Source organism: Mauremys reevesii, linkage group 10 (genome assembly GCF_016161935.1).
Source record: "Mauremys reevesii isolate NIE-2019 linkage group 10, ASM1616193v1, whole genome shotgun sequence".
Classification (NCBI taxonomy): domain Eukaryota; kingdom Metazoa; phylum Chordata; order Testudines; family Geoemydidae; genus Mauremys; species Mauremys reevesii.
Window position 1 is genome coordinate 18,208,528 of NC_052632.1, and position 27,743 is coordinate 18,236,270.

At 41.3% G+C, this 27,743-nt stretch overlaps 1 protein-coding gene across 5 annotated transcripts in view; it reads right to left on the minus strand.

The window, feature by feature from the left end:
* PDE8A (phosphodiesterase 8A) overlaps window positions 1-27,743 on the minus strand; it is a 255,093-nt gene that overhangs the window by 55,265 nt on the left and 172,085 nt on the right. For all 5 annotated transcript variants that reach the window (XM_039491037.1, XM_039491039.1, XM_039491036.1 and 2 more), the window contains one exon: window positions 3,261-3,317. In XM_039491037.1, coding sequence (XP_039346971.1) covers window positions 3,261-3,317 — 57 coding nt within the window. The remainder of the gene's footprint in view (window positions 1-3,260; window positions 3,318-27,743) is intronic.

Genomic DNA, 27,743 nt, shown 5'->3' on the forward strand with positions numbered 1-27,743 from the left:
AGCTTGATTTGGGCTGTTTGCAGATAGAATATGGGCCTTTAATTAATGCTGCTTTTTCAGATAATACAGTGTGTGTCCCCATTTTTGGAAGAGGGGCAATAAAGTCACTTTCAGAATTTGGCCACTGTCACACAACACCAAAACTTTCAGTAATTTAATCAAACTACAGTAAGATATGTATACTGTGGTCAAACAATAATGTATAGCTTCTGTAACTCACACCACATCCTGCTGAACTTTATACTTCTGGGCTATTTTAAGAATTCCAGTGGTAGCTACACTTTGGACCTGGTTGGTGGAATGTCTATCAATAAATCTTAACATTTACATGTAGTGCATATTTTTGTAAGAGTGAAGGACTTTGTGTTCATTTAGCTCAGATTCCTTTTATAGCAACGAATAGTAGTTTATGCTAAACTCTCTGTAAAAACATGTAATAGTTTGGGCTATTTTTAGTGAAGTTAATTTATAACAATCTTAAGAAAGGAAGGATCATTTTGTAGCAAAAGCACAAAACAGCAATCAGCAGATCTGGGTTGTATTCCTGGCTCTGCCATAGATTTGAAGTCATTTAACCTCTCTGTACCTCAGTATCCCTATCTGTAAAATGGGGATACTACTACTTAGCTACCTCCCATGGATATTATGAGGCTTGATTTACTGAACCATCACTAAATGGAAATGGTAGAATTGTCAACAATAATGCAGAAAAGATGGATGTGTGCAAGAAATATTTCTGCTCTCGTTTGGGGCAAAAGCAGGATGATGTATTCAGTCATATGACGACGAAATACTCTCCAGTCCAACTGTAACTAGGGAGGATGCTAAACAGCAGCTACTGAACATTAGACATTTTAAAATCTGCAGGTCCAGCTAACTTGCATCCAAGTGTTTTAAAAGAGATGGCTGAAGAGCTCTCTGGACCATTAATGCAGATTTGCAATAAGGCTTGGAACAGTGAGGAAGTTGCAGGGCACTGGAAGAAAGTTAACGTAGTGCCAATATTTAAAAGAAGTCAATGGGACAACCTGGCCAGTATTTCTGTCAGATTGACATTGATCCTGTGAAAAATAATAGAATAGCTGATATAGGACTTGAACAATAAAGAATTAAAGGAGGGTAATATAATTATTGCCAATTAGTATGAGTTTATGGAAAACAGATCATGTCAAACTAACTGGATATCTTTTTTTGGTGAGATTATTAATTGGATTGATAAAGGTAATAATGTTGATGTAATATCTTCTGTAAGGCATTTGATTTCATACCACACAGCATTTTAATTAAGAAACTACGATGACACACATTAAATGACTTAAAAACTAGCTAACGATAGGTCTCAAAATGTTATCAGAAATGGAGAATAATTATCGAGAGCGTGTATTTCTAGTGGGGTCTCAAAGGAAGCACTTTTTGGCCCCCCACACTAACATATTTATCAATGACTCTGGAAGAAACTATAACATCATTACTGATAAAAACTGCAGATATACAAAGATTGAGGGAGTGGTGAATAATGAAGAGGACAGGTCACTGATACCGAGCGATCTGGATCACTTAGTAAGAGGGACCCAAGCAAATAATATGTCTTTTAATACAGCTAAATGTACATCTATACATCTAGGAACTAAGAATGCAGGTAATACTTACAGGATGGGGGACTCTATCCTGGGAAGTGGTGACCCACAAGTCTTTTTCAGACTCCATGATGGCTATATGGCTAATCAATTGAACATGAGCTCCCATTGCAATGACGTGGCCAAAACAGCTATTGTGATCCACTGGATGTATAAAAACAGGGGAATATCGAGTAATGTAACCTCTCTACTTCTACCTCTGTATTTGGCACTGGTGTGACCAGTACTGGAATAATGTGTCCAGTTCTGGTATCATAGTTCAAGGAATACTGGAGAGTTTTAGAGAAGAGCCATAGCAACGATTAAAGGATGGAAGAACATGTTGACTTATCCAAGATACGGTTATGGGGGACTTGATCAAAGTCTGTATGTACCTATACAGGAAACAGAAATTTAATAATGGAGGGCTCTTCAGTCTTGAAGATAAAAATACAACAGGATCCAATGGCTGTAAATTGAAGCTAAAAAAATTCAACCTTGAAATAAGGTGTACATTTTTAAAATGAGGGTAATTAACCAAGGCTGTGGTGGACTGCCCATCACTGGGAATTTTTCAATCAAGATTGGATTCTTTTTCTAAAAGCAATGATCTCATTTAAAGAGGAATTAATACAGGGAAGTCCTATAAGAGGCCTGTGTTATGCAAGAGGTCAGATTAGATGATCACAATGGTCCTTTCTGGCCTTACGAGCTACGAATGAATCTATGAATGAATCTATGCAGCAAGAGAGGTAGTGGACTCCAGGATGACACCAGGTTATAGGCCTGAGTTACAAGGAGAACTGTGGTGTTTTCAACGGTGACAGAGAAACTAGGAAGTAGGAAGGATTTGGGAAGACGAGTTCAGCCTTTGCCATATTATTAAGTATAAGCTGATACCATGTGAATGGATATTACTTAGAGATGGGGTGCAGAGGGAGAAGATGAGTGGAGCATTGATGGACCACTATGGGATAACTCCTGGAAAGGGTGAGGGGGTGAAGAGGTGGATTCACCAAGAGAGGTACTCATGGAACAACCAGAGCGGTAGGAGCAGAACCAAGGGAGGATGGAGTTGCACAAGCTGAGAGAGGATGAGGCTTCAGGAAGGAGGCTATGCTCAACAGTGTCAAGGACTGCCGAAAGCTCAAAGAGGATGAAGATGGAGCAGAGGATCTGAGATTTGTCCATTTGGATCATTAAAGAGCAACCTTGTTCAGAGCAGTTTCAGTATAGTGAAGCGTAGTGGGTGAGAACCAGATTGGACTAGAATACAGGTAGAAGTGGAGAACAGAAACTAGGAGAAGTAGTTGTAGATATCATGTTCAATACATTGAGAGATGCAGGGGAGAAGGGAGAGAGGCTGGAAATAGGGTGGGGATTTATTTTAGGATGGGAAAACTTACAAAGTGCTGTATCTGTTAGATAACATGCTTGTTGCCTGGCATGCCAAAATGCCCTGGGGAAGGGTTGTGCACACACAATGGATCCAATCACAAACATTGCCCTGCTGAAAATTTGGTCTTTAGTTTGAGCTGTGAAATATTTATTTGAACATCAATGTGCATACTGTAAATTACAGGACAAATGCAGTGTGATGATCATGAAACTTCACCTTAATTTCAGTATTTCCTAAAGTGTTACCTGAAGTTGATCTTGGTGGAGTCTCATAGGGCCAAACTGCACATCTGTCACTGCTGCCTACAAAACAGAAGAGAATTTTATAAATACATACCTGCTCACGGAGGAAGGAAAAGCAGCTCTCTAAAAGAAGAGCTCTCCTATTTACCACTGGGTCACAAATATATTGCTATCATTATCAGCCTGTCTATCTATGAGGGTTTTGTGTTGCTTTTAAAAATTCCTATTCAATGCAACAACAAGGTTACAAATCAACAAGCGGGTTACAGTCACTTTCTTATTGTCATTTCAAACATAACGCTATGTATTAGTCCTGTGAGTATGCTAGACAGCCCGTTATTTTTCTGTATTCGCAGTATCACTTAAGCGGTTCCACAACACAGGCAAATGTTCAGAAATAGCTTTCTTTTAAAAATGTAAATAAGCATTTAATTCAGAAAAGAAAGGTAAAAGTATGGAACTACGTGAGGGGTGTCCACCCCACACAGGACTGGAAGGGGTTAAGACGACCAGGCAGGCCAATTAACTGCACAGACTGCACCTGGAGGGAGAGCCAGAAGGCAGAGAACTGATAGAAAGCAGGCTCAGCTGAGCAGGAATAGGCAGGGCCTATAAAGCCAGGAAGCTGGCAACAGACAAGGGCTGCTGGGAAAGAGCAATCACTCCTTGGGTAGAGGGAGCAGGGTTTGGAGCTAGTACAGCCAGAGAAAGTGGGGGGAAATGAGCGGTAGGAAGCAGTCCAGGGAAGGAGCAATGAGGGCTGGGAGAGTAAAGCCCAGAACTGCTGGGTTGAGGCAGTGAATGGGAATACTGCATAAGGCTGCTGAAGGAAAGACTTTGATATATCCCAGAAAGGGGGAAAATGCTGAGTGATCGGCCCAGAGGGCTGAGTCACGAAGAGGACGCTGTGCTTCCTGGGACGAAAGAGGAGCTGCAGACCTGAGAGAGAGCAGGTGTGATGGTGTACGACTGTGGCAAAGGGGCATCAACCTGATGAGCTAATCCCCAGAGTAGCCAGGAGGAGGTGCCAGACTGTCACACACTGCTTTAGAAACCTTATCAGTAATGGATTTCGCTACATAATGATGAGTGCTTGAAAGCTGTACAAATAAACATGCACACTTCATTTCCCAAAGTATGCTCTGATGCATTATTTCCCAAGGCCATGCTGGTGGAGACCATGAGAGCCCTCAGAACCTGAAGACTGCAGAACTCTGAGATAAGCATTTAAAGGCATTTTGTTTAAAATGCACTTCTACTCTGAAAAGTGATTGTAAAATGTCATTGTGTGTCCATATCGAGCGTGCACGAATTACACATGAAGAGAGTCTTTTTCTAAGTGCAAACTTAGCCTGGGATCCGAGAGTCAAGCTAGGATCTTTCCTTCTCTTACACCATTACAAGTAACGATGACCAGGTATGTCTGCTGCTCTTACTAGCTCCACCAACTAACTGTCTTTAATACCACAGACTATTAGGCATATTGCCTGAAGATGGGAACAGGAGTAAATGGAATGGCTCTTAAGTGGCTTTGGGCTAGATTTTCAAAGGTATTTAGGTGCCTAAAGATGCACATAGGTGCCTAGCGGGATTTTCAGACGCGCTTATGCACCTATCTGCATCTTTAAGGGCCTAAATACCTTTAAAAATCTGGCCTTTTGTATTTTTGGTCTCTGAGGGTACATCTACACAGCAAAACCAAAACGTAGCAGCAGCAGCAAGTCTCAGAGCCTGGGCCAACTGACCCGGGCTCTCCCTGAGGGATTAAAAACAGCAGTGTAGATGTTCAAGCTCAGGCTGGAGCCTGGTCTGCAAGACGCGACCTCTTCTCTTCTCCCCCCCCCACCCCCCGGTTTCAGAGCCTGGTCTCCAGCCTGAGCCCAAGCGTCTACACAGCTATTTTTAGCTCTGCAGTGCAAGCCCGAGTCAGTTAACCCAGGCTCTGAGACTTACTGCCACAGGGTTGGTTTTTTTGTTTGTTTGTTGTTGTTGTTTTTGCGGGGGTGGGTGGGGGGATGGGTTTGATGATGTACCCTGAGAGACAGAACACAAACAATTAGTAAAGAATTCTCTTGATGTAAAAAGGGCAACTAAAATCCAGCTGGTTCTCACTTAGCTGTGCAGGCGCTGCAGGGCTAACTGGGGTAAAAAAGCAGAAGAAACTTATTTTTGGCAATGTAGTAAAGAGGACTCGGGATCATATACACACAAGGAACAGATCTGTTGAGTACAGAGGTGGCATTTTTACATTGTTGTTTTTTCAGAGTAAAACCACACTTTAAGATCAGATTTAATCCTTTGCTGTCTAGAATTTTTCCAATAAGTAATTTTAAAGAACCATCATTACATCCCATATACCACATGAAAACCTTTTAAAATTACATGCTCTTTTCTCTCTATGACCTTATTGCTCTGTTGCATAGCCCTTAAGGCACTTCATGTGAGCTTTTATTTGTTTATCAATTTGGAAATCACCAATATACATTTAAATGAGAAAGAAATATGAGGCGAGGAAAATTCCAGTGTAACACCTGAGAAAACAATCCAGGAACACTTTATGCCGTCGTTATTAAAGTGTGGCTCTAACAATGACTGTAAAATCAACATGGAGAGGGTTCCAGATTTACTTTCTCAATAGCTTCCAGATCAGATTTATTCATTTTAAACACTCCCCAAAGGTGATTCTTCTCATTGCAAACACTGAAAATTCTTCATGGGATGTAAAAAATCAAGCTGCTTTGTTCTGCCTCTCACCTCATCACCACGTAAGGATTTTGCACTAAGAAATTAGCTGGTAATTTAGTTGATGATGCATGAGGCAGGTGCAAATCCATTTTTCTCTGCCATGGTTTTATTGGAGGACATACAGGGACATACAGGGAGAATATCTATAGAGTAAGAGTTGCCATTTTTACAGTCACTTTTCTGAGCATAACCATACTTTACATTACATTTTGAAAGATTTATTTTTGTGCATTCAGGCTGCCAGCAGAAAGTGTTTTCAATTTTAACTAACAATGGCTTTGAGCTGTAAGGTTCAGACCCAGAGCTGAACTTTCCCAAAGTTTACAGGTATTTAGAACCAGTGCCAAGTCTAATATTAAACAGTAAGATACAATTACTACTGCCAGCTATTGCTTTCATTTGCTCATAGAAGCATTAAAAGATCAACGGTCTGATCCTGCATGGAGTCAAGCAACTTCAACATCTGTTGACATCTGTAGGAGTTACAGAAGCCCAGCATCTCTCAGGAGGTGCTCTGCACTTAGCAGGATTGGGTGCTAATAGCGATGGTTGGAGCCAGGCACTGTCAGAACTGTGTTGGAAGGCCCTGCACAGTTTTCCCCGTACAGATCTCTCAATCCATCACCTCAATTTCACCTGAAACTCCTGACTATTTCAGACCAGAACTTCCCTTTAGTAGACACTATCAACCATGATCAGTTATGTCCTATTTCACCATAGTTTTGAAATGGGCATGCATGGAACGAATTTCTGTTCACTCTCCTCACATAGATAGTTTCATGAGAACAATGGGACTAGTCACTGCAATAAACCAAGCAAGAGTTGTCCAACAGGGAGTTAGCTGAGTCTACAAAACACTTTTTTGCCAACGTGACATTTAAGCTCCACTTACAGACATCGCCTGCATGTGATAAACTATCTTGTTAGATGTTAACTTTCTGTCCCAGGTGGAAGAAAAACCCTCTTCTGCATCTCAGCTGGAAAGTTTTGGTGCAGTCTGGTTAATTCTTAATCTGGTTGAAATCTGTTCAAATAACCTGATTAATCATTTCAGTACTACTTATGCAGCTGGCAATCTCAAGAAATCAAAGTTTTGGTTAAGTACTGTGTCAACCATGACACTGTAAAGGCTTCAACAAGGATTTAATGCGGCACTAAAGCAGAAACTCTGAAGTCTGGTTGGATTAAATAAGCTTTAAAAATACAACTAAAACTATAATTAACCCCCTTTCCCTCAAGCCTACATGTATAACAATTGCACAAATGCACCTTTATCCAGCTGTATGTTTTGTCATTTCTTCTTTTACATTCATCCTGCTTTAAAAAGAGCGATCAGAACATTTTTATACTAACAATTATGATTAATGATCCTAATAGCTGTGTCAAGGAAGGGACAAACATTTTTTACAAGATCATATAAGGAGAACAAAGATATTATAAGGCTACCTGCAGTCCTTGGAATTGTCCACATATTGCTAAGGACCCACATACATTAATCTCACTGGTCTACAATTTTTGAGAAGTCGTCTGCTTCAGAGATAAAATGTGCTATTTATTATGTATTTTGATGTGCTGAATTCAAATATGACAATTAAAACAACTGATTGGCTACTGTTTCTAAGTTATGTAAGTTTTTACATTTTATGTCTATGTATATTGTGTAGATAGAGTTTTAATCATAAATTGTAAACCTAGGTCTTTTCATTTGTTTATGGTTGCTTTACATGATATTTCACCTGTCCTGTTTATGTAACACTTTAAAAATCAGCAAAAGGGTTATATAAATAAAATTTATTATGAAACAAAAGGCTAAAAACTATTATGTACATCGTTTAGTCCTATTCAGCGTCTACTCGGCGCTTCTTGGCTTGTCTCTTGTATTCATTAAATGGAGCATCTCTTGTCACTGTCCAGCAATAGTCTGCAAGCATTGATGGGCTCCATTTGCCCTGATAGCGTTTCTCCATTGTTGCAATGTCCTGGTGAAATCGCTCGCCGTGCTTGTCGCTCACTGCTCTGCAGTTCGGTGGAAAAAAATCTAGATGAGAGTGCAAAAAATTTATCTTTAGTGACATGTTGCAACCAAGGCTTTTGTATGCCTTGAGGAGGTTTTCCACCAACAACCTGTAGTTGTCTGCCTTGTTGTTTCCGAGAAAATTTATTGCCACTAACTGGAAGGCTTTCCATGCCGTCTTTTCCTTGCCACGCAGTGCATGGTCAAATGCATCATCTCGAAGAAGTTCACGAATCTGAGGACCAACAAAGACACTTTCCTTTATCTTAGCTTCACTTAACCTTGGAAATTTTCCACGGAGGTACTTGAAAGCTGCTTGTGTTTTGTCAATGGCCTTGACAAAGTTCTTCATCAGACCCAGCTTGATGTGTAAGGGTGGTAACAAAATCTTCCTTGATTCAACAAGTGGTGGATGCTGAACATTTTTCCTCCCAGGCTCCAATAACTGTCGGAGTGGCCAATCTTTCTTGATGTAGTGGGAATCTCTTGCACCACTATCCTATTCGCAGAGAAAACAGCAGTACTTTGTGTATCCAGTCTGCAGACCAAGCAAGAGAGCAACAACCTTCAAATCGTCACAAAGCTGCCACTGATGTTGGTCATAGTTTATGCACCTCAAAAGTTGTTTCATGTTGTCATAGGTTTCCTTCATATGGACTGCATGACCAACTGGAATTGATGGCAAAACATTGCCATTATGCAGTAAAACAGCTTTAAGACTCGTCTTCGATAAATCAATGAACAGTCTCCACTCATCTGGATCGTGAACGATGTTGAGGGCTGCCATCACACCATCGATGTTGTTGCAGGCTACAAGATCACCTTCCATGAAGAAGAATGGGACAAGATCCTTTTGATGGTCACAGAACATGGAAACCCTAACATCACCTGCCAGGAGATTCCACTGCTGTAGTCTGGAGCCCAACAGCTCTGCCTTACTCTTGGATAGTTCCAAATCCCTGACAAGGTCATTCAGTTCACCTTGTGTTATGAGGTGTGGTTCAGAGGAGGAGGATGGGAGAAAATGTGGGTCCTGTGCCATTGATGGTTCAGGACCAGAAGTTTCATCCTCTTCCTCGTTTGACTCAAGTGAGAATGATTCTGGTGCATCAGGAACCGGCAGTCCTTCTCGTGGGGTACTGGGCGTATAGCTGATGGAATGTTTGGATAATGCACAGTCCACTTTTTCTTCTTTGACACACCTTTCCCAACTGGAGGCATCATGCAGAAGTAACAATTGCTGGTATGATCTGTTGGCTGTCTTCAAATCATTGGCACTGCAAAAGGCATATATTTCCTTTTCCTGTTCAACCACTGGCGAAGATTTGTTGCACAAGTGTTGCAGCATATGTGTGGGGCCCACCTCTTGTCCTGATCTCCAATTTTGTAGCCAAAATAAAGGTGATAGGCTTTCTTAACCATAGTGGTTATACTGCGCTTTTGTGATGCAAAAGTCACTTCACCACAAACATAGCAGAAGTTATCTGCACTGTTCACACAAATACGAGGCATCTCTGCTCACTTTGGCTAAACAGAAATGTGTCCTTTTGCAAAATCAAACACTGACAAATAAGAGAGCACGACACTGTATGATTTCTAGAGCTGATATAGGGCAATTTGTTCAGCAGAGTGATGTAAGCTTCGTTATGATTGCATCATCCATGACTTCTAGGAATAACATGATGCAATTCATATCATGTATGACGCAATACCAGCTTCAGATTGCATCATTCATTGTTTTGCCTAAAAAGCAAGTACTGTCCAAACCCAGTCATAGATTTATTCATAGATCCAGTCAAAGATGTATTTTAGTCATTTCTGGTTTAAATTGAGATCCCTTCCCTTTATAACTAACTTATCCTCCGCTATTCCCAAGTCAAGGGTCGTATATACTGACCCAATAGCATAACTTGAAAACTAGAGCCAATCAACAATTTTAAGCATCATTTTCGTTCTCAGTGACCCAGAATTAGTAAAGTTTGACTACATTTATTTCAGAAGCATTTTGGCTGTAGAGCAGTGTCTCACGAGCAGCGAAGCGTCTATGGATGTGACAAGAGCTGAGTCCGGAATACCCAACGTGAACTGGTTATGAATTTAAGTATTTTAAAATACACTCCTAGAGACCAGACTGTAGCTTTGAGCCAGGGCCCAACCTGGATGTAGAGTGAGGAGGGGCCAATATTGCTGAGTTCTGACTGTGCATCATCCTTCCAAAGGTGCAGCCCTCTCCACCAGAGCCCTACATTTTACTCACCCCAATCTGAGAGGCTGGTGGTTCTGGGTGTTCACATACTACGGTAACAGGGGCTATGTAAACACCTAGATGGATTAGACTGTCCCCACTACATGGGCAAACTGGCTGGGCACAAGAGGAGTCAAAGTGAAGTCAAGGGGAATAAATCGTGATCTGATTCCCATTAAAACCGGTGGGAGTCTTTCAATTGACTTTAGTGGGAACTAGACTGAGGGCTCTGTGCCTTACTAAGCACTATGCTTACTACAGAGGGTTTGCAAGATCTGGACTTTAAATTGTTATGTCACTGAAACTGCTGGTAAAATAATTCAGAGATAAGCAGTGGTGAGCTGGAGCCGGTTCCCACCGGTTCGCGGGAACCGGTTGTTAAATTTAGAAGCCCTTTTAGAACCATTGGTCCCGACCGCGGCCAGCCGGGCGGCGTGGCTCCAGCCTGGCCCCCGCCAGCTGGGTGCCCGGACTCCGGCCCCGGCTCCGGTCCCAGCCCCGGAGGAGCGGCCCAGCCCGGCCCCCATTTCCAGGCAGCGCGGTAAGGGGGTAGAGAGCATGGAGGGGGTGTTGGATAGAGGGCAGGGGACTTGGGGTGGTGGATTAGTGTTGGGGCGGTCAGACAGCAGGGAACAGGGGGATTCAATGGGGGCAAGGGTCCCAGGGGGGCAGTCAGGAAGGAGCAGGGGTTGGATGGGGCAGCAGGGGGCAGTCAGGGGACAGGGAACGGGGGTGGAGGGGACAGCAGTCCGGGGCGGGGGCTGTCAAGGAAGGTGGGGGGTTGGATGGGGTAGGAGTCCCGGGGGGGGGGGCGCAAGACCCCCTCATGGGGTGAGGAGGAGGGAACCGGTTGTTAATGTTTTGGCAGCTTATCACTGCCCATAGGAACCATGACCCTAGCTCCAAGTGCCATACCCATGGGAACCCTAACCCTAGCTCCAAGTGCCCTACCTATAGGAACCCTAACTCTAGCTCCAAGTGCCCCAACTCTAGGAACCATAACCCTAGCTCCAAGTGCCCTACCCTTAGGAATGCTAACCCTAGGGTGGGAAGCCCTACCCATAGGAACCTAACCCTAGCTCCAACTGACCTACCCTTAGGAACCCTAACCCTAGGGCGGGAAGCCCTATCCAAAGGAACCTTAACCCTAGGGCAGGAAGCTCTACCCATAGGAAACCTAAGCCTAGCTGCAAGTGCCCTACCCATAGGAACCCTAACCCTTGGGCTGGAAGCGCTACCCATAGGAACCCTAACCCTAGCTGCAATTGCCCTACCCTTAGAATCCTAACCCTAGCTCAAAGTGCCCTACCCAGATAAGTGAATGTTTCATGACCAAACACAACTGAAATATGCTTAAAACAGAGTGGCCCAAACAACTGTGACTGCTCTGATTAAAGTTCAACCAACGAGACGGTGATCTGATGTAACCTATTAAAACATTTCGATTTCATCTTACTATGAGTCATCCTTCACAACTCAGCCAGAGCAGAATCTACAGGAAAGACCTACTCATGTTTTTTCATTCCTACAGAGAGAGAAACCTTATATGAACTTGCTCATGGAATACTTATAGTAAAGAACAAAGAACAGAAATGGCAGGCTCACTCTATGTGCTAGTTATGGTGATATACTACTTGGTTAGAATGTAGGACACATCAAAAGTGCCTACATGCCGTAGGTTTCCTATTTACCAGACTTCTCATATCTTGGCTTAGTCTAAAATGCTTCTGTTGCCATTACTAATTGGAGGGCAGAGCTAACCCTCAAAAGAGGCAGAGTCAGCTGGAAAAAAAGCCTTTGGCTATTAAATACCAAACAGTATTCATGTTAAAGAGAAGCAAATACATTACTTCTGTAGGCTGATTTTTTCTAAATATTTCCTGAAGTTTTTGTGTGATGCTTTAATTCAGGTCCCTGGCTAGCCCAATATATCCATGGCCCTTAGAGGCATGGCTGCTGCCTCTGCTGGAGACCAACCTGTTCAGGAGAAAGGCTGGCCTGCTGCAGAGGGAGTTATGGAGCAGTGGAGTAGTAGGGAGAAAGAGTGCTCATACAAATGAATCCTCCACAATCTGCATCTACTCCAGGGGTCAGCAACCTTTCAGAAGTGGAGTGCCAAGTCTTCATTTATTCACTCTAATTTAAGGTTTTGCATGCCAGTAATACATTTTAATGTTTTTAGAAGGTCTCTTTCTATAAGTCTATAATATATAATTAAACTATTGTTGTATATAAAGTAAATACGTTTTTTAAATTGTTTAAGAAGCTTCATTTAAAATTAAATTAAAATGCAGAGCCCACGGACTGGTGGCCAGGACCCAGGCAGCGTGAGTGCCACTGAAAATCAGCTCGTGTGCCACCTTTGGCGCGCATGTCATAGGTTGCCTACCCCGATCTACTCCATCACTTCCTTTCAGACTCTCCACCAACAGCTGTGGCTGCACAGCCAATGGAAGTTACTTTTTGCCCCCACAGAGTCTTGTGTAGTACATAGGCTCACCATTAATCTCTCCTCCCATGGGGGAGCTGTACGCATCTCTGCAGGAGTCTCCAGACTGCTGCTCATCTCCCTCCTCCTCAAAGGTCACAGCTTTCATGAGGACACATAGGCAGCCCTAGGGTTTGGTCCTAGATGATTACCATTATTGAGAATTTTATAGTCTACTTATTTGAATAAAGAAGTGAGACACACTTGCTCTATATTATCAATTGTGCAGCCACTTTTATTAAATGGATTACGGATGGACAGATTACAGATGTACAGGGAACCTAGGATTTAGGATTCAGCCAACAATAAGGATATTCCTGATAACAGTTTAGCACTAAGTAACTGTCTGTTCATATAAGCTTTACTACAAGTCTCAAGCCTAATGTCTGTTCCCATGAAAATGTCTGATAGTGATACGAGTGGTATTTTACTACTACACCATAATATATTAATTGAATAATATGCCCAACTAACAAGTAATCTTTCTTAGATACAGCACTATGACGTTGTTCCAATGCTTAAAAGCAAGTGTGTTATGCATATAAGTACTGCATCATCCATGTATTGTTTTATTACCAGATTTGCTTCAGCAAAATTGAAATACAGTTTATTAACGGGGCACAATAGGCTATACTACCTCATACACAAACACAGCAATGCTGTGAGTAAATTTACCTAACTGCATGTACAGGGTTACTAGTGGAGAGTTTTAAAATGTATCCAAAATGACTGTATATTAAGTCAGTGGGCTTGCAATATCAAAACTTATTCATCACGTCTAACATTTCTTCTTTATAGTCATAATAGTCTATTGCCAGCAATATTAATAATTTTACTGATATTTTAAAACTGTATAAATACATTTTAATTTAATTTTGAAATATACTCTTGAATATTGCCTCTGTGTATATGTACATTATTAATCATCACAAATAAGAATTGACTAATTTTAGCTAAATTTAAACAGACTCAATCCCAAAATTAAGCTGTAAGCATTAGGGTTGGTTCAAATGTTCCAAATTTTGATTTTTCAATAAAAAACTGGATTAATTTTACATTAGCTCTTCTTTACACTTTTTTTAAACTGGCTTTAGTAAGCCTAGATATACCCATCCCATCAAGCACTAGCCCAAGTGAACAGACAGACTTCAGATCACACCCTGACAGTCAATTGTCTATCAAATCAAGAGGGTGAAATGAATTCCAAAGTCAAGAGCCATCCCCTGAAAAATCTCAGCCAACATCATGGGGCTGTTTGCATGAGTAACCCTCCTGGATCTCAACTGACAAGACAGTATATTAGGGAGCTCCTGAGATAGCTAAGATCCATACTACATAGGGCACACCAGCATATGGATTTTACCTGGAAGTGGGAAAGGCATTATACTCCCTGTGGCTAACACTTTCAGGCAAGCAGTTCTCCATGATCAGGACCAGCTGTAGCTTCTGACTACTGGATTTTAATCCATTTTTCTTCCTGTATAACATTTCCTTCTCACCTTTTGAAACCTATGTATACTGGTCATATCTTGAACTCTGCACATTTACACATTCCTTGCAAAATTCCCATTGAACTTGAATGTGTAAGGACATTCTGACACTACTGTTTAGCAACATAAAAGAGAATGTAGGCAGGGTGATGCATGAGCCAACTGAAGAATACGGGCCTAGATGAGGAGTTATTCCCAATTAACTATTCCTGATTAATTGTGTGTGTAGACGCTCAGCGTGGAGTAAGCTAATTTAGAATAAGGCACTCTTATTTTGGAATAAGAGCATTCACACATGGAGTTAATCAGGATTAATTAATCCACTTAAAAATAATACATACCTTATTCCGGATTAATTTTCATGTGTAAACAAGCACTGATTTAATTTTCACTACTGTTCACTTACTCCATTTTTAAAATGTTATGTACAATTCAGAGACTCTTTTAGTTTTGTATAGATCTGGAGGGCCAAATTCTGGCCTCAGATGGACACAGTAGTACATCATTAACACTAAGGGTACATCTATACCGGATCGGCAGGTAGTGTTTGATGTATCGAGGATCAATTTATTGCATCTCATCTGGAAGCGACAAATCGATCCGCTAATCGACACCCGTACTCCATCTCGGCAGGAGGATTAAGCGGAATCGACGGGGGAGCTGCGGCAGTCGTCTCGCCGCCGTGAGGACAGCCAGGCAAATCGAACTAAGATACTTCGACTTCAGCTACGCGAATAGCATAGCTGAAGTTGCGTATCTTAGTTTGAAGCCTTTCCCCCCCACACCCCACTAGTGTAGCCCAGGCCTAAGTGATATGGCAAACATGAAGATGTGTCAGAAACAGAGCTTTTTTGAATGTCCCAAGAGGGAATTCTCAGTGGGAGTCATGTGCATGGATCTGAGGCAAGAATTTGGCCATAAATGATTTGAGAAGCCTATTTAACAGATATTTATTAATAAATTGTGGACAGTCCAATTGAATGTCTTTAGTAAGTCAGTGCTTGTTCATCACCTTCCAAATGTAAAGCATTTTATGCATTCTAACTATTAAGGTTTTTTTTTTTTTTTTTTAAATATTCAGTGACTGATTCCTGGCTGCACTACTCCAGTTTAACAGCAGTGTCACTCCAATGAGATCAGCAGTGTTACACTAGCCCAAAGCTGGAGTCGTGCAATGGTAAATCAGGGTCCCTGCTTCTTGTGCACTTTGGGGAAACTGAGAATGCTCAATTTGTTCCTTATACATTTCCTCTGTGTGGATTCAGGAACTTTCTCTTTATAGCACTGCAAGCTTGGAGCTAATAGAAATGAATCATTCCATTTTTGTCAGGAAAAGTGAATTATGCTATCCAAACTGACTTATTATTTGTAATGTGGTAGCACTTAGGGCCCTGGTCATGGATCAATGGCCCATTATGCTAGGTGCTGACCAGACCTGCTTCATAAAGACAGTCAAAGTTGATTATTTAAAGGTAAGAACTGTTTCACAAAGCAGGCTAGAAGGTTTCTAGAAAGCCAATTCCTTGTGAAGCAGAATAGTTCATAAAATAAAATGAACAATAGAACACTCAGCACCTCTGCAGCACTCTTTATCCATAGCTCTCACAGATGATATTTATGAGTCTATGCACAGCAGCACCAAAATGTTTCTATCGTAACTAGGTATTTGTGCAACACAGCGCTGCTTACTCCTGTGCTCCAGGACTCAAGATTCAGGTAGCCCACACAACAGTGGTGGGAATTCTGACTCTCCCCTACTATATGTGGGCGTGTAGCCAAAGCCACAAGCTGGCCCTAAGGAATAACATTGATTTTCTCTATATATAACAGCAAGGATGGTGAGCAGCAAATAGCATGCTGACAAAAAGCAGCGTTCAAATCAAATGTTGGATTTGCTTCAACATTTGTCCAACCTGGCAGTCCTTTACTGATCTGTGTACTACACTCCACTAAACATTCGCACTTCGAATTTAAGGCAAGAGAAACACGAAACAAAAGCTAGATGACACTTCTAGAGAGCTGACAATCTTTTGGACCACCTTCTTAGGCAAGCATCTGACGAAGTGGGTATTCACCCACGAAAGCTCATGCTCCAATACATCTGTTAGTCTATAAGGTGCCACAGGACTCTTTGCTGCTTTTACAGATCCAGACTAACACGGCTACCCCTCTGACACTTCTTAGGCAAGTTAACATTGTTGCATTTAAAGTAGAAACAGGCCTGACATGCAACATTCAGATCTGGATCTGAACAACCCAAAAGTTTGAGATTGCTCCCATTTGGGGTCTTAATTCAGGATCCCACTGAGAAGTGTTTGCCTTTACAGGTTGCTCTCTCCCTCTCTCTCCCCGTCTCTTCTTAGTACACTATGGTCACATATTTCTATGTGGTCAGGCCATGCTGAAATGCATTTGGAGTTATATCCTGTGCTAAAGAGAAAACAGCAGCTCAATGACCTGGCTTGTATTTTGGAAGAAAATTTAAAACCCTATAATAATGGTTTTCTATACATAGGCTGCAAAAATAGCTGTCACTATCAATGCAAAAACAGCCTTAAGGACACTTTTAGCTCTTCAGAGTTCTGCAAAGTCAAGTACACTTCAGGGTATAACTTCTGAAGAAATATCTTTGAAGACTCTAGAAAGCTGTAATGGCACCATGAACAAACAATGCACACTACATAGAAATGTAATTATTTTAAATGAGAAAAGAGGCCATTTATGGGAAGAAGTGTCAGCCCCTTATTTAGATCATGTTGAAAGGATGTCAGCTAGGAATGCGCTAGATTAGTTCTATTTTATAATCGTGCTGATCTCCATAGCGTCTAGGCATCTTTGGTGGATAGGAGCTGCTTGCAGGAGCAAATCATAGTCGCTGACCTTTATCAAGAGGTCATATTTTACGAGCTGCCTACCAGTGTGTGGCTGGAAAACCTTCCTAGCTCTCTGAGAACTCTATTCTTTATTCTCCTAGAACTCAGAGCCCTTCTCTGTTTTCTCCTTTGCAAGCTGGACCAAGAGCTCTCCAGCTGTCTTGTGTCACATAATGCTTCAGAGGCAGCTGGATAACGGTGCGTGGGTAGAAATTCCCATAGGCATCTGAGGCCTACTTCCTTCTCTCTTTTTCCTCCGCATCTGACAAGGCTACAGCTGCTCAAAGCTCCCACTAGGTGAAGACACGTATAACTGAGCTCTGGGAGCTAGAAAACCCCTTATATACGGAGAATGAAATCACTAAAAAGTTTCAAAATACTGTCCTCCTGTCTCCATCTGCTGGCGAGGAGGAACTATACCCAACTATCTGGACAGGAATAGAAGACTGAAGAGAGATTAGTGTTCAGTTTGGCTGGTGATCAACCAAGAAACCTTTAAATATAACGTATTAAAGATGTTTGGGACCATGGCATTCTGAACAATGGAGAATAAATCCAATGACAGTTTTCTCAACTTTTGTCTAACTGAAACAGCACTTTTCATTCACCTTCCACTGCCTTAGGTGTATTAATTTTACAGGTAGATTGAGAACTGCCCTTTCCTTCTGCTTCTGTAGACTCTCAGTACAAATAGTACATTCTTTTGGCTCAGAGGAGAATTCTTGCTGCTTGCATTTTAACAGTTGCACTGCACTGCACTCTGGGAGATTTAAATATGTCACAGTAGTTCTATTGTTTAATATTATTAAAACTGCTTACCCTCTTGTAATTCTGCAGACGCCTAAAGATCCTGGAGTACAACAAGCAGCTCTAATTTGTTTCATGTTCACCTACTATATTTCTTCTTTCTACTGGGGACCACTTGTTAGCTCTGTTTTGAGGGTGATCACAGAGATGCCAGGATACAAAAGGACTCTGCTACTATCCTGGTGAGTTTTAAGGTATTCATTTATTGATTTTATATGCATTTCTATAGCATTCATTGTCATAGCACTTGTACTTTAATGGGCGTCACTGACTACAAAGACATTTTCAAGTCTATGAGGGAAATGTACAGTCATTTTTCTATGCCAGGTATACTTTTCATGCCTTAATCCATCAATAGTGCAATAATTAGAAATGGACAAGGAAAAAGAAAGAGAGAGAGACGTAGCTCCTATGCAGAAATAGCACACAGTGGTCAAAGCTGACTGTGAGTCAGCCAGGCTCTTTTGCTGTTGTTTTTTAGTGTGTTCTAAACTAAGAAGCTTTTCTTATTTAAGGGACAAACCTGATTTCCCAAGCTGCTGAGTACCCATTGAAGTAAATGGGTACTTGGCATATCTGAAAAGCAGGCAAAACAGTATAGTAAAAGAAAAACCATAAGTATGTCCATATATAGAAAAAACAGGTGCAACACAAACTGCCCCAGCTGGAGGACTATTGGGAACAGAGCTCTTGTGGGGCTTATGGGCCTCTGAGCAGATGGCACTGGTGGCCAGGGGATTTGTACACCCCTGACAATACTTCATGGGAAATCACCATGAGGAAATCTTTGAAAATTTCTTCATAAAAAGTCACCTCCTGAGGCTTTGACCGTGGGAGGGCACCATCTGGGCCAATCTCTATACCTGAATGTTTTCTACATGATATTATATGGTACCATACGGCCACAGCTTTTGGAACAGAATTCATTTTCTGACCAATTGGAAAAGGCCTGCTGAAAACTGTAATCTGCTAATAGCCAGGCAGGTGGCTTGCTGAGATCACTGGTCCTGACTGGCTGAGAACAGCACAAAACCTATGATTATTGTTACCTCCCACACTGGCTCACTTTTTGTCTCATCCACCTATGTCTTGACTTTTAAACTGTAAGCTCCTTAGGGCAGGAATTGTCAATTGTGCACGTACAGCACCTAACCAAACAGAGCCCAGATCTCATTGGCCTCTAGGTACTATCACAATACAAATGTTAAATAGCGATAATAAACACTTACATTCAGTATTTTTGTTTAATCAAACCCTACTTTTCCTGTCCTAAGCACAACATACAATTGCTTATTTACTTTGGAAAATGCAGAACATTTTAAAGAGTAGATTTATTATCCTCTAGAACTACGACTTCTTAAAGAAGCATATGATGATAAAGAGTTGAGAATTATTTGGGCTTAGTACTGGAGTAGCTACAGGTGTACTTCTGAGTTGTCTTTTCATTCAAAAATAGGCAGATCTTTCCCGTTTGCAGCAGTGTTATTCTTTTCACCCCATCGTCTACTACAGGCAAATCCAGATGGGGCATTGTTAGAAAGAAGATAGAAAGGGATCTCTTCTCCCTTTAAAGGCTAGAAGCTCATTCTCTAACCAGGGGAATGAGGTCAGATTTTTAAAGATATTTAGTGGCCTACATCAGTTCAGCATTACAATGTTGAGCGCAGCAATGCCCAAATACCTTTAAAAATCTGGATCTGAGTTACTAACTTCACCTTATGCAGATGCTTGTTCACTTCTGTGGACTACAGGGGAGTTTGAAACTGGACACTGGTCTTGTACGCAAGTCTGATACAGTAGCACACAATGCTTCTGCCAGCCCATGGGGCTGGTTAAATATTACACTCTGAATAAATGGGATTAAATCTTCAGTAAAGTATAATGATACCCTTTGTCAGTTATGTCGATCCTCCAGCACTGTAAGTGACGGTTCACTATAATTAGAATTGCAATCAGCATACTTCAATACATTAAAGCAACTTGGGATTTTTCTTCTACTGCTCTTATAAACAGAATTTTACTCTATTTGAGTTTGTCATAGGCATACTCCACTTTTAAACTAAAAACCCTTTGTTGAAGAAATGCTTTAGCTATGTAGCTTTTGACTCGTAACTATTTTATGTACATTCTGTATACAAGAGATGCTTCTGGTACCAAAAAATTGCTGGCTCTGCAAAATAGTGGCTATTCATGTAAGCTGATGCATTATGCAGCATGTTTCTTTCTAATAAACAGAAATGCCTACCTGGCCAATATGTTACCATCCTCCTGTGAAGCCTCACAGAAGGACTTGTATCTATAGCAACTCAGCTCTCAGCAGACTTAGTTTCCCTCTAGACCTCTCCTTCTACTAAACAAGCCATCAGCAATTTAAAACACTAAATACTGGGACTCTGACAAGTTCAGCTAATAAGATTGAATAGTACCAAATAAACATCAGTAAAGATTATGGGTGAAATCCTGGCACCATTGATTAATAGCAAAACTTCTATTGACTGCAATAGGACCAGGATTTCCCCTATAGGTGTTACTGCTCCGTTTTCCATGGTAAATACATGCAATAAATGTATAAATAATATAGATATGCTGAATGCCACTGATATAACTTATCAGCTACACCATTATATAACATCACATTGAGACTTGAAGGAAAGAGAGGTGTAAATTTTCCAGCCTAAATAATCTGGAGGTATCTCTACCAATAAGATGCTTATATAACCACCCATTATACCTTTTGGACTGCCCCTAGTGTGGGACCAGAACCTTCACAAAGACCCTTGGTGCAGGTGGGAAGATCGCATTAAAAAATGTTAAAGGAAATAAAATAAAACAAGAGGGTGCAGAAACCTGCCACAGGCCCTGCACAGGAAAAAGTGTAGAGCATCTTCAGTGGGATGAACCGATTCTACAGATTACTGAATTTAGAGATTTTCAGTTGCATCCACTGTGACAAAGTTCCTCCTCTACCTTGGTGGGTCCTGCGCTTATTTGGCAGATTTGCTCACCTCAGTGATCTTCCCCACACAGTCTGGGTCAACTTCTCCTGTGTCTGATCAGGAGTTGGGAGGTTTGGGGGGGAACCCAGGCCTGCCCTCTACTCCGGGTTCCAGCCCAGGGCCCTGTGGATTGCAGTTGTCTATAGTGCCTCCTGTAACAGCTGCATGACAGCTACAACTCCCTGGGCTACTTCCCCATGGCCTCCTCCAAACACCTTCTTTATCCTCACCACAGGACCTTCCTCCTGGTGTCTGATAACGCTTGTACTCCTTAGTCCTCCAGCAGCTCACCCTCTCACTCTCAGCTCCATGCGCCTCTTGCTCCCAGCTCCTCACACGCACTTCCTCTCCTCTGGCTCCCCACCCCCTGACTGGAGTGAGCTCCTTTTTAAACCCAGGTGCCCTGATTAACCTGCCTTGATTGGCTGCAGGTGTTCTAATCAGCCTGGCTGCCTTAATTGGTTCTAGCAGGTTCCTGATTACTCTAGTGCAGCCCCTGCTCTGGTCACTCAGGGAACAGAAAACTACTCACACAGTGACCAGTATATTTGCCCTCTACCAGACTCCTGTAACAAAACCAGGGAGAGGAGGTTGGCCGACGGGATTTTCTGTGACTGTGGGGACTATTTCCGCTCCTTTGTCCGTTCACGCATCCGGGCAGAGTTCCTCTGGGCGGCGTCCACTGGCTCCCTTGATGCCTTCGAGGAGCAGTGGGCGTTGTCCGGGGTTCTCTGCTCGGTGTCCCCATCAGGTTCCCTTCGTTTAGCCCTATGACCTCACTCCCGATCCTGTTTTTTTCATTGGTTGTCCCCCGTAATTAGTTAGTATCCCAGACCTGTGGATCCTCCCCTTAGGCTGGGGGGAGGTCCTTTAGCAGTGGGAGGGCTTCGCCCGCCCACTTCCTGGATACTAATAGGACCAGACTCCTGTACCCCACTGGCCTGGGTCTGTCACACCACGTAAACTGCATAAGCACATAGGTGTGCAAAATATCTAGCATGTTTGTGTGCAGGGTTAATATTGGTTAATATGGATAGCCAGGTAAATGCAGGATCTGTTTGTGTAATTTACACAGATACTTTTGAAATGGTTCCTTCAGGTACTTTATCAGCTTTTCCAGGCTGTGAGTCCACCTGAACCATCCAGAGGTTCTTTTCAAAACAAACTGGCTGGGTTAAATCCTACACACTGTTCATTTTTATAAAATGGGCTTTTTCTTTTATGTCCCTGTGGGAGGGCCATAATATTTGTACTTGTCACTGCCTAGACTAAACTGTGCAGCAAGGCAGCTTTTTAAAGTTATTACTACCTACTGCCTTCAGCACAATTTTGTCAACATCTTGTCCATAAAATCATTTGCCTGAAAATGACTAATTTGCAGGGCTAGCTGAGAAACAAGAATTCCGTTCCGTGAAAAAGTTCAAGGTTTTGGAATTTGTTTTCATGCCACATCAGGATGAAACTGAGACCTTTTGAATTTTTGGGGGCAGCAAAACAAGAAAGAGAAAGCTATCTGCCCCAGAATAACCAATGGCCCAGTGGTCAGGTCACTTACCTGGGAGGTAGAACCACGTTCATGTCTTTACTCTTCCTGATTCAGAGCAGGGAATACAACCCTCATCCCAAGTGAGTGCCCTAAACAACTGGCCATTCTGAGTTCAAGCTCTCTCTCTCTCTCTCTCTCACCAGAAACTGCCTCCTGGATCTGAGAAACCTTCCCAACTAAAAGTTTAGTCAAAACCAATGTGCCTGTGAAAAGTTTCGGTTTTGACAAATCAGCATCTTCTGACAAACATTTTGACAAAAAAATTCATGACCACTTTCACTAAATTTGTAAAGTTGGGTCTTATGCTGTTGTTACATAATAGGAGATATTGGAAGCAAGCTCCTGTGCCCATGCAATAGCTAAAAAATCGTGAAGAACTCACACTCTGCAGAGTTCACACTGCAGGTCTAACAATGTGCTAGGAAAAGTCTATGCAATTCTATCATGTCCCACAGAACTCCGTACTACCATTTAGCCTAACAATGACGTTTTAATTAGCACAAATAATGGTAAATTAGGAGAAGAAGCCATTAGTGAGAGAGAGGCTTCAGCACACAGAGTAGCATAAAATGGTGCTAATATAACACATATAATGCATGTCTAGCTTTGGCGACAGGGAGCAACTGCCCAGCAACCATCTCCTTTGAGGCACAGATGCTGATAAGATGGAAGAACTTTTAATCAGTTTTGAGACAATCGAAAATATTTTTCCAAACTGATAATTACTGTCTCACTTTGCTGATTTTTTCAAAGTCAGGATGCAGTGGATCTAAGAATACTGCTGGAAGTGGGAAAGAATGACACCAAAGTATGAGAATAAACAAGAGAAAATAGACTTTAAAGTCCCGTCTGGTGACACCATTAACAAGTTCACAGGCACCATTTCCTCCTTCCTCCCCTGCACCAAGTGTTTCTTCCCAGACAGTGATCCAGACCGCTGATAGCTTTGGCAGGGAGCTTTTACCAGAAATTTTATCAGGAAATGTTTCATTGTAAGCCTCAGTGTCTTCCCTTGGGCAAGACAGAAGTTATATCTGCCCAACTGAACATAGGAGAATCAAAGCAGCTCAGATCTGCCTGCAACAAAAGGAGAAACTTTCAGATCTCTGGCAATGCTGAGTAAGATAACAGCTGTACTGATTTCTGTGTTTTAAAGCAATGGTATCTTAGAGCAATTCTGTTCACAAAATATCCAAGCTATTGGAGTTCTATTGGGTAATGAAGAATTAGACCTGATTTCACATACTGCAAAACCTAATGTGACATTTCATCAGCTGGATGCAGAAAAGGAGGCCCATTAGTGTGCATTAGCAAAAATATTACTGCATTCCTATAACCCAGTTTAACGGGAAAAGAAGCCTGCGGGAAACGGTAATTATAACATGAAAGAACTAGCCAGATATCAGGGATGAATAAAGAGTTTTCTTTCTTGAAGAAGGGCAGTGTCACAAGTCAAGGAATAGAAAAACTGAGACAGACTCAGGAGGCTATCACCAGTTCCAATAAGGGTTGAGGCTGCCCAGCTCCTGTGCTGTTTTGAAGAATTAAAAGAAAAATGTATCAACAGACCTGTTGATGAAGAACCTAGATGAGATTCTTGGAAAGTTATTCTGCTTAGATGGTTCACCAGCTCATCTCTTTTTCTTCTGCTGCTAGGAGTTTTAAAAATAAGCCTGTAATAGTTATCACGGACAGAGGAGAGAAACTGTGTTTTGGTTGTGAAAGTTTTTTTTCCAATCACAGGAAATTTCATTTTATATGTTTTATGCACTTTTATGTTTCTTTGAGCCAGGAGAAATGTCCTGACCCCATTGATGTTGGCAGTTTTTTCTTGATCTCTTTGTCCTTCTTACCCAAGACAAAACAGATGGTGGACTGCTGAATGGTTTTGTTTTCCATGTAGTGCTACATTGCATCAGTCAGATATTTTGACTAACTATTAGAATTAATAATGTGTATAGTCTACACAGCTGCCCTGAAACTTTAGGAACAACAGACATTTGCACTGAGCACAAATGGACTGAGAGTTTGGGATCTGGATGTTCTCTGCACTTTTATTACTTTTTCATTTTTCCTGTTTAATTAGAGCCAACATGTCATACTCCGGGTGACTTCAGAATACGTTATGAAATGCATCATTTCATCCAGTTATTCTCTGTAATGTACATTTGTTAAAAAGCAATGAATGGCTTGTTTAAATACACTACCTCCTGTAAGATTGTAGAAAAAATTAGGGGTGGCACCAAACCACCACCACATTACACATAAATTGCTTACAGGATGTTCTTAACAAAACAAATCAGCAAAATCAGCAGGCCATATAATAAGGGTATGTGCAGAAATACTTTCTGGGTGAAGCAAGTATGTTTTACGGTGGTTTTGCCACATGTTCAACAATTTCATTCTTTTGGAAGGCTGCTTAGCAGCCATGGGCCAGAGAGATTATCAAGAACACTTTGTGCACTCATTGTCTCCGTGTGTTCATCCTCCTTTTCCTTAGCTTAGTCAAAATAAAAAAATGTTGAAAAAGACCCACCACCACTCTGAGTTTATCGTCTCCATTCTATAAAACTGGTTTTGAATGCTGAATCACAAGCCATAAATGGGTAATTTTTTCAGGTAACTGGAAGTACTAAAACATGAAATGTATTTTGGATACCTGGTGTGTTAGGTATTTCCATCTCACAGACCCTTCTAATTAATTAAGAATGCAATCCTACTACCATGGAATAAGGTATTATGCAATGTGAGGGGGGCAGAGATGGGTCCTAAATTAATATAATTTATGCCAGTTAAGACTGTTTTTTATGTTAAAAAATATCACATCCTAAGTTTGAGAGTATTTTTGATACCATAAATATAGACATATAGGGTCTCTGTTCATATACCAAAAAGTTAGTTTTACATTTAAACAAAAAGTAAAACATACCAATGTTTTTATATGTCCACTATGTACAGTGTATAATACAATTTCTCATTTTATGATCAATTAGTAATTTGATCACCGATTCTGTTCTGTATTTTCAGCCCATCCTTCTTGTAGAATATTGGATTAGTGAGTTTAGGATTTATGGTTTCACATTTTTTTAAATTAAGAATTAAAGTTGAATTAGCATTGTAAAAAATAAGCACTATAAAACTAAAAATAAATCTGTCTGAAACTAATGAAAAAATGTGTTTTGTTGCTCAGAATTTGACAACTAAATTCTCATCTAGCTTTTTAGATAATTAACACTATTCAAGGTAAAGTACTCCAACTCAGAAGAAGCTTTTGGCATAGTGTATAGGAAACCAAACTCTAAAAAGTACAGACCCATTTTTAAAAAGTACATTATTCTACATTTTTCATTATGACATGATCCATTATTTCTAACATACATGAGATGTGAGTATATTTTTACTCTTTCTAACTTAGTTCTCCCTGTCCTCTCACACTGCAATATGAATGGACTATTTTCTTGACAGATGACTCCCCCAGTCTATATTTTACCAGGTTGGGCAAAAACAGGCCTACTCTGTCAACTGCGTTCCTTTGACTGCCGAGTACCAGTGGTGGTGGTATTCTTCATTTTACTCTCTACTCTGTCGTCTAGCACAAGATTGAACAACTATAGCCTCAAGCTTTATTTGGCAGCTCCAGTATATAGAGGACAACATCTAGAATGTATGTCAGAAATAAAATAAACCACCTCTTTTTAACAATTTTAGTATGCACTTGTGTCGATATAAATCTCTTCCATAAGGACAGGTTCTGAATAAATTTAATTGCAAGAGCTAAATTGAGCATTTAGGCAATGGGGTCCCCATAGGGACTATACCTCAAATACATCCTTGAGGCACAGTTTTTCCAGAGCTCCCCTTTTCCAATGGAGGAGGGGAATATGCTGTGTCAGCCCCCGTGAGGCTCAGCATTTTGTACAGCCGGTTCTGCTGATCAGTAGGTGAGGTAAAATAGCTCCGGCTGAGTCCACTTCCCATCCCCTCACTCACGGGGAGGCAGTGGAGACACAACTCTTGACCTTGTAGGGTGAAGAAGGAGCTTTATCCTCCATGCTGACATACAGGGGCAAAATCTAGCCATAAGTTTTTTGTTTTTTTTTTTTAAATACAAAAGTGCAATACTTAAATACTCAAGCTACAGCAGAAGAGGTGGAACAAGAACAGAAATGGGGAATCACAGCAGAGAAAAGGGGAGAGCTATCCAGCGCAGGAAAAAAGAATCACCCCCATCCCATTATCTGATGGGAGGAGCCATAGGGAAGAAGAGAAAAATATGTAGAAGGAAAAAAGACCACAATCTCTCCAAAATGTGAGGCAAAAGGTGAGGTTCTGTGGTACAGACAAATATCCACTAGGAACAAGGGTTAGATCATCCAGTGTATTTTCACTTGTGACCTATGCAAGGTATCCTACTATAATTTTAATTAATTACACTGTATGTTGAATTTCTCTGAAGAACCAAGCTTTAGCCAGGCAGCCTATATCAGACAGCATTCCATGTAGGGATTGATCCAAAGCTTATGGAAATCAATGGAATACTCCTTGATATCAATGGGCTTTGTATAAGGCCCTTAATGAACAGAGCCTACTGAATGATAGTTATGAAACAATACCATATTTACGTGTGCATAGATTCATAGATGAAGGTCAAAAGCAACGGAAAATGAGGAACAACAAAGTTTTCCCATTTTTGTTCTGATTTGACTTGGCCATGTGTTTCTCTGTGGCCTATGGATGCCCTGTGATCACTTCGATATTGTGACAAGTAAATTCTTGTATGCTTGCCAAATTGGGTGCAAGTAGTCCAGGAAGCCTACAGCGGAAGGGGCCAGTTAATTTATTTTCTTCTGTTGGGATGGGGCTAGTCAAAAGAATCAGCGTGTTTTGTCTCTGCCTCATCCAAATAAAAGGGTTAGTCCATCATTACAGTGAGGTGACCACCACAAGATTTTAGAGAGACAGTGTAGGCGAGGTAATATCTTTTATTGTACCATCTTCTGTGGGTGAAAGAGATGACCTTTGAGCTTACACAGCGCTCTTCCTCAGATCTGGGAAAGGTACTCAGGGGATTTTAGAACATGCTTCAGGTTCAGTCTATAATTCGCTAATGCTGAAAATCCCACTCACTAAAACCACTATTGAGTCAATGCAACATAGCTGTAGGCAGAGGAGAAGAAAACCAATATGTTAGTTTTACACGAGCTGCTCTTTCTATTCCTTAACAAAGAATTAAGCAAAACAAGAAAAAAAAACTTGACTAATGGAACAGTCTCAAAATGCTG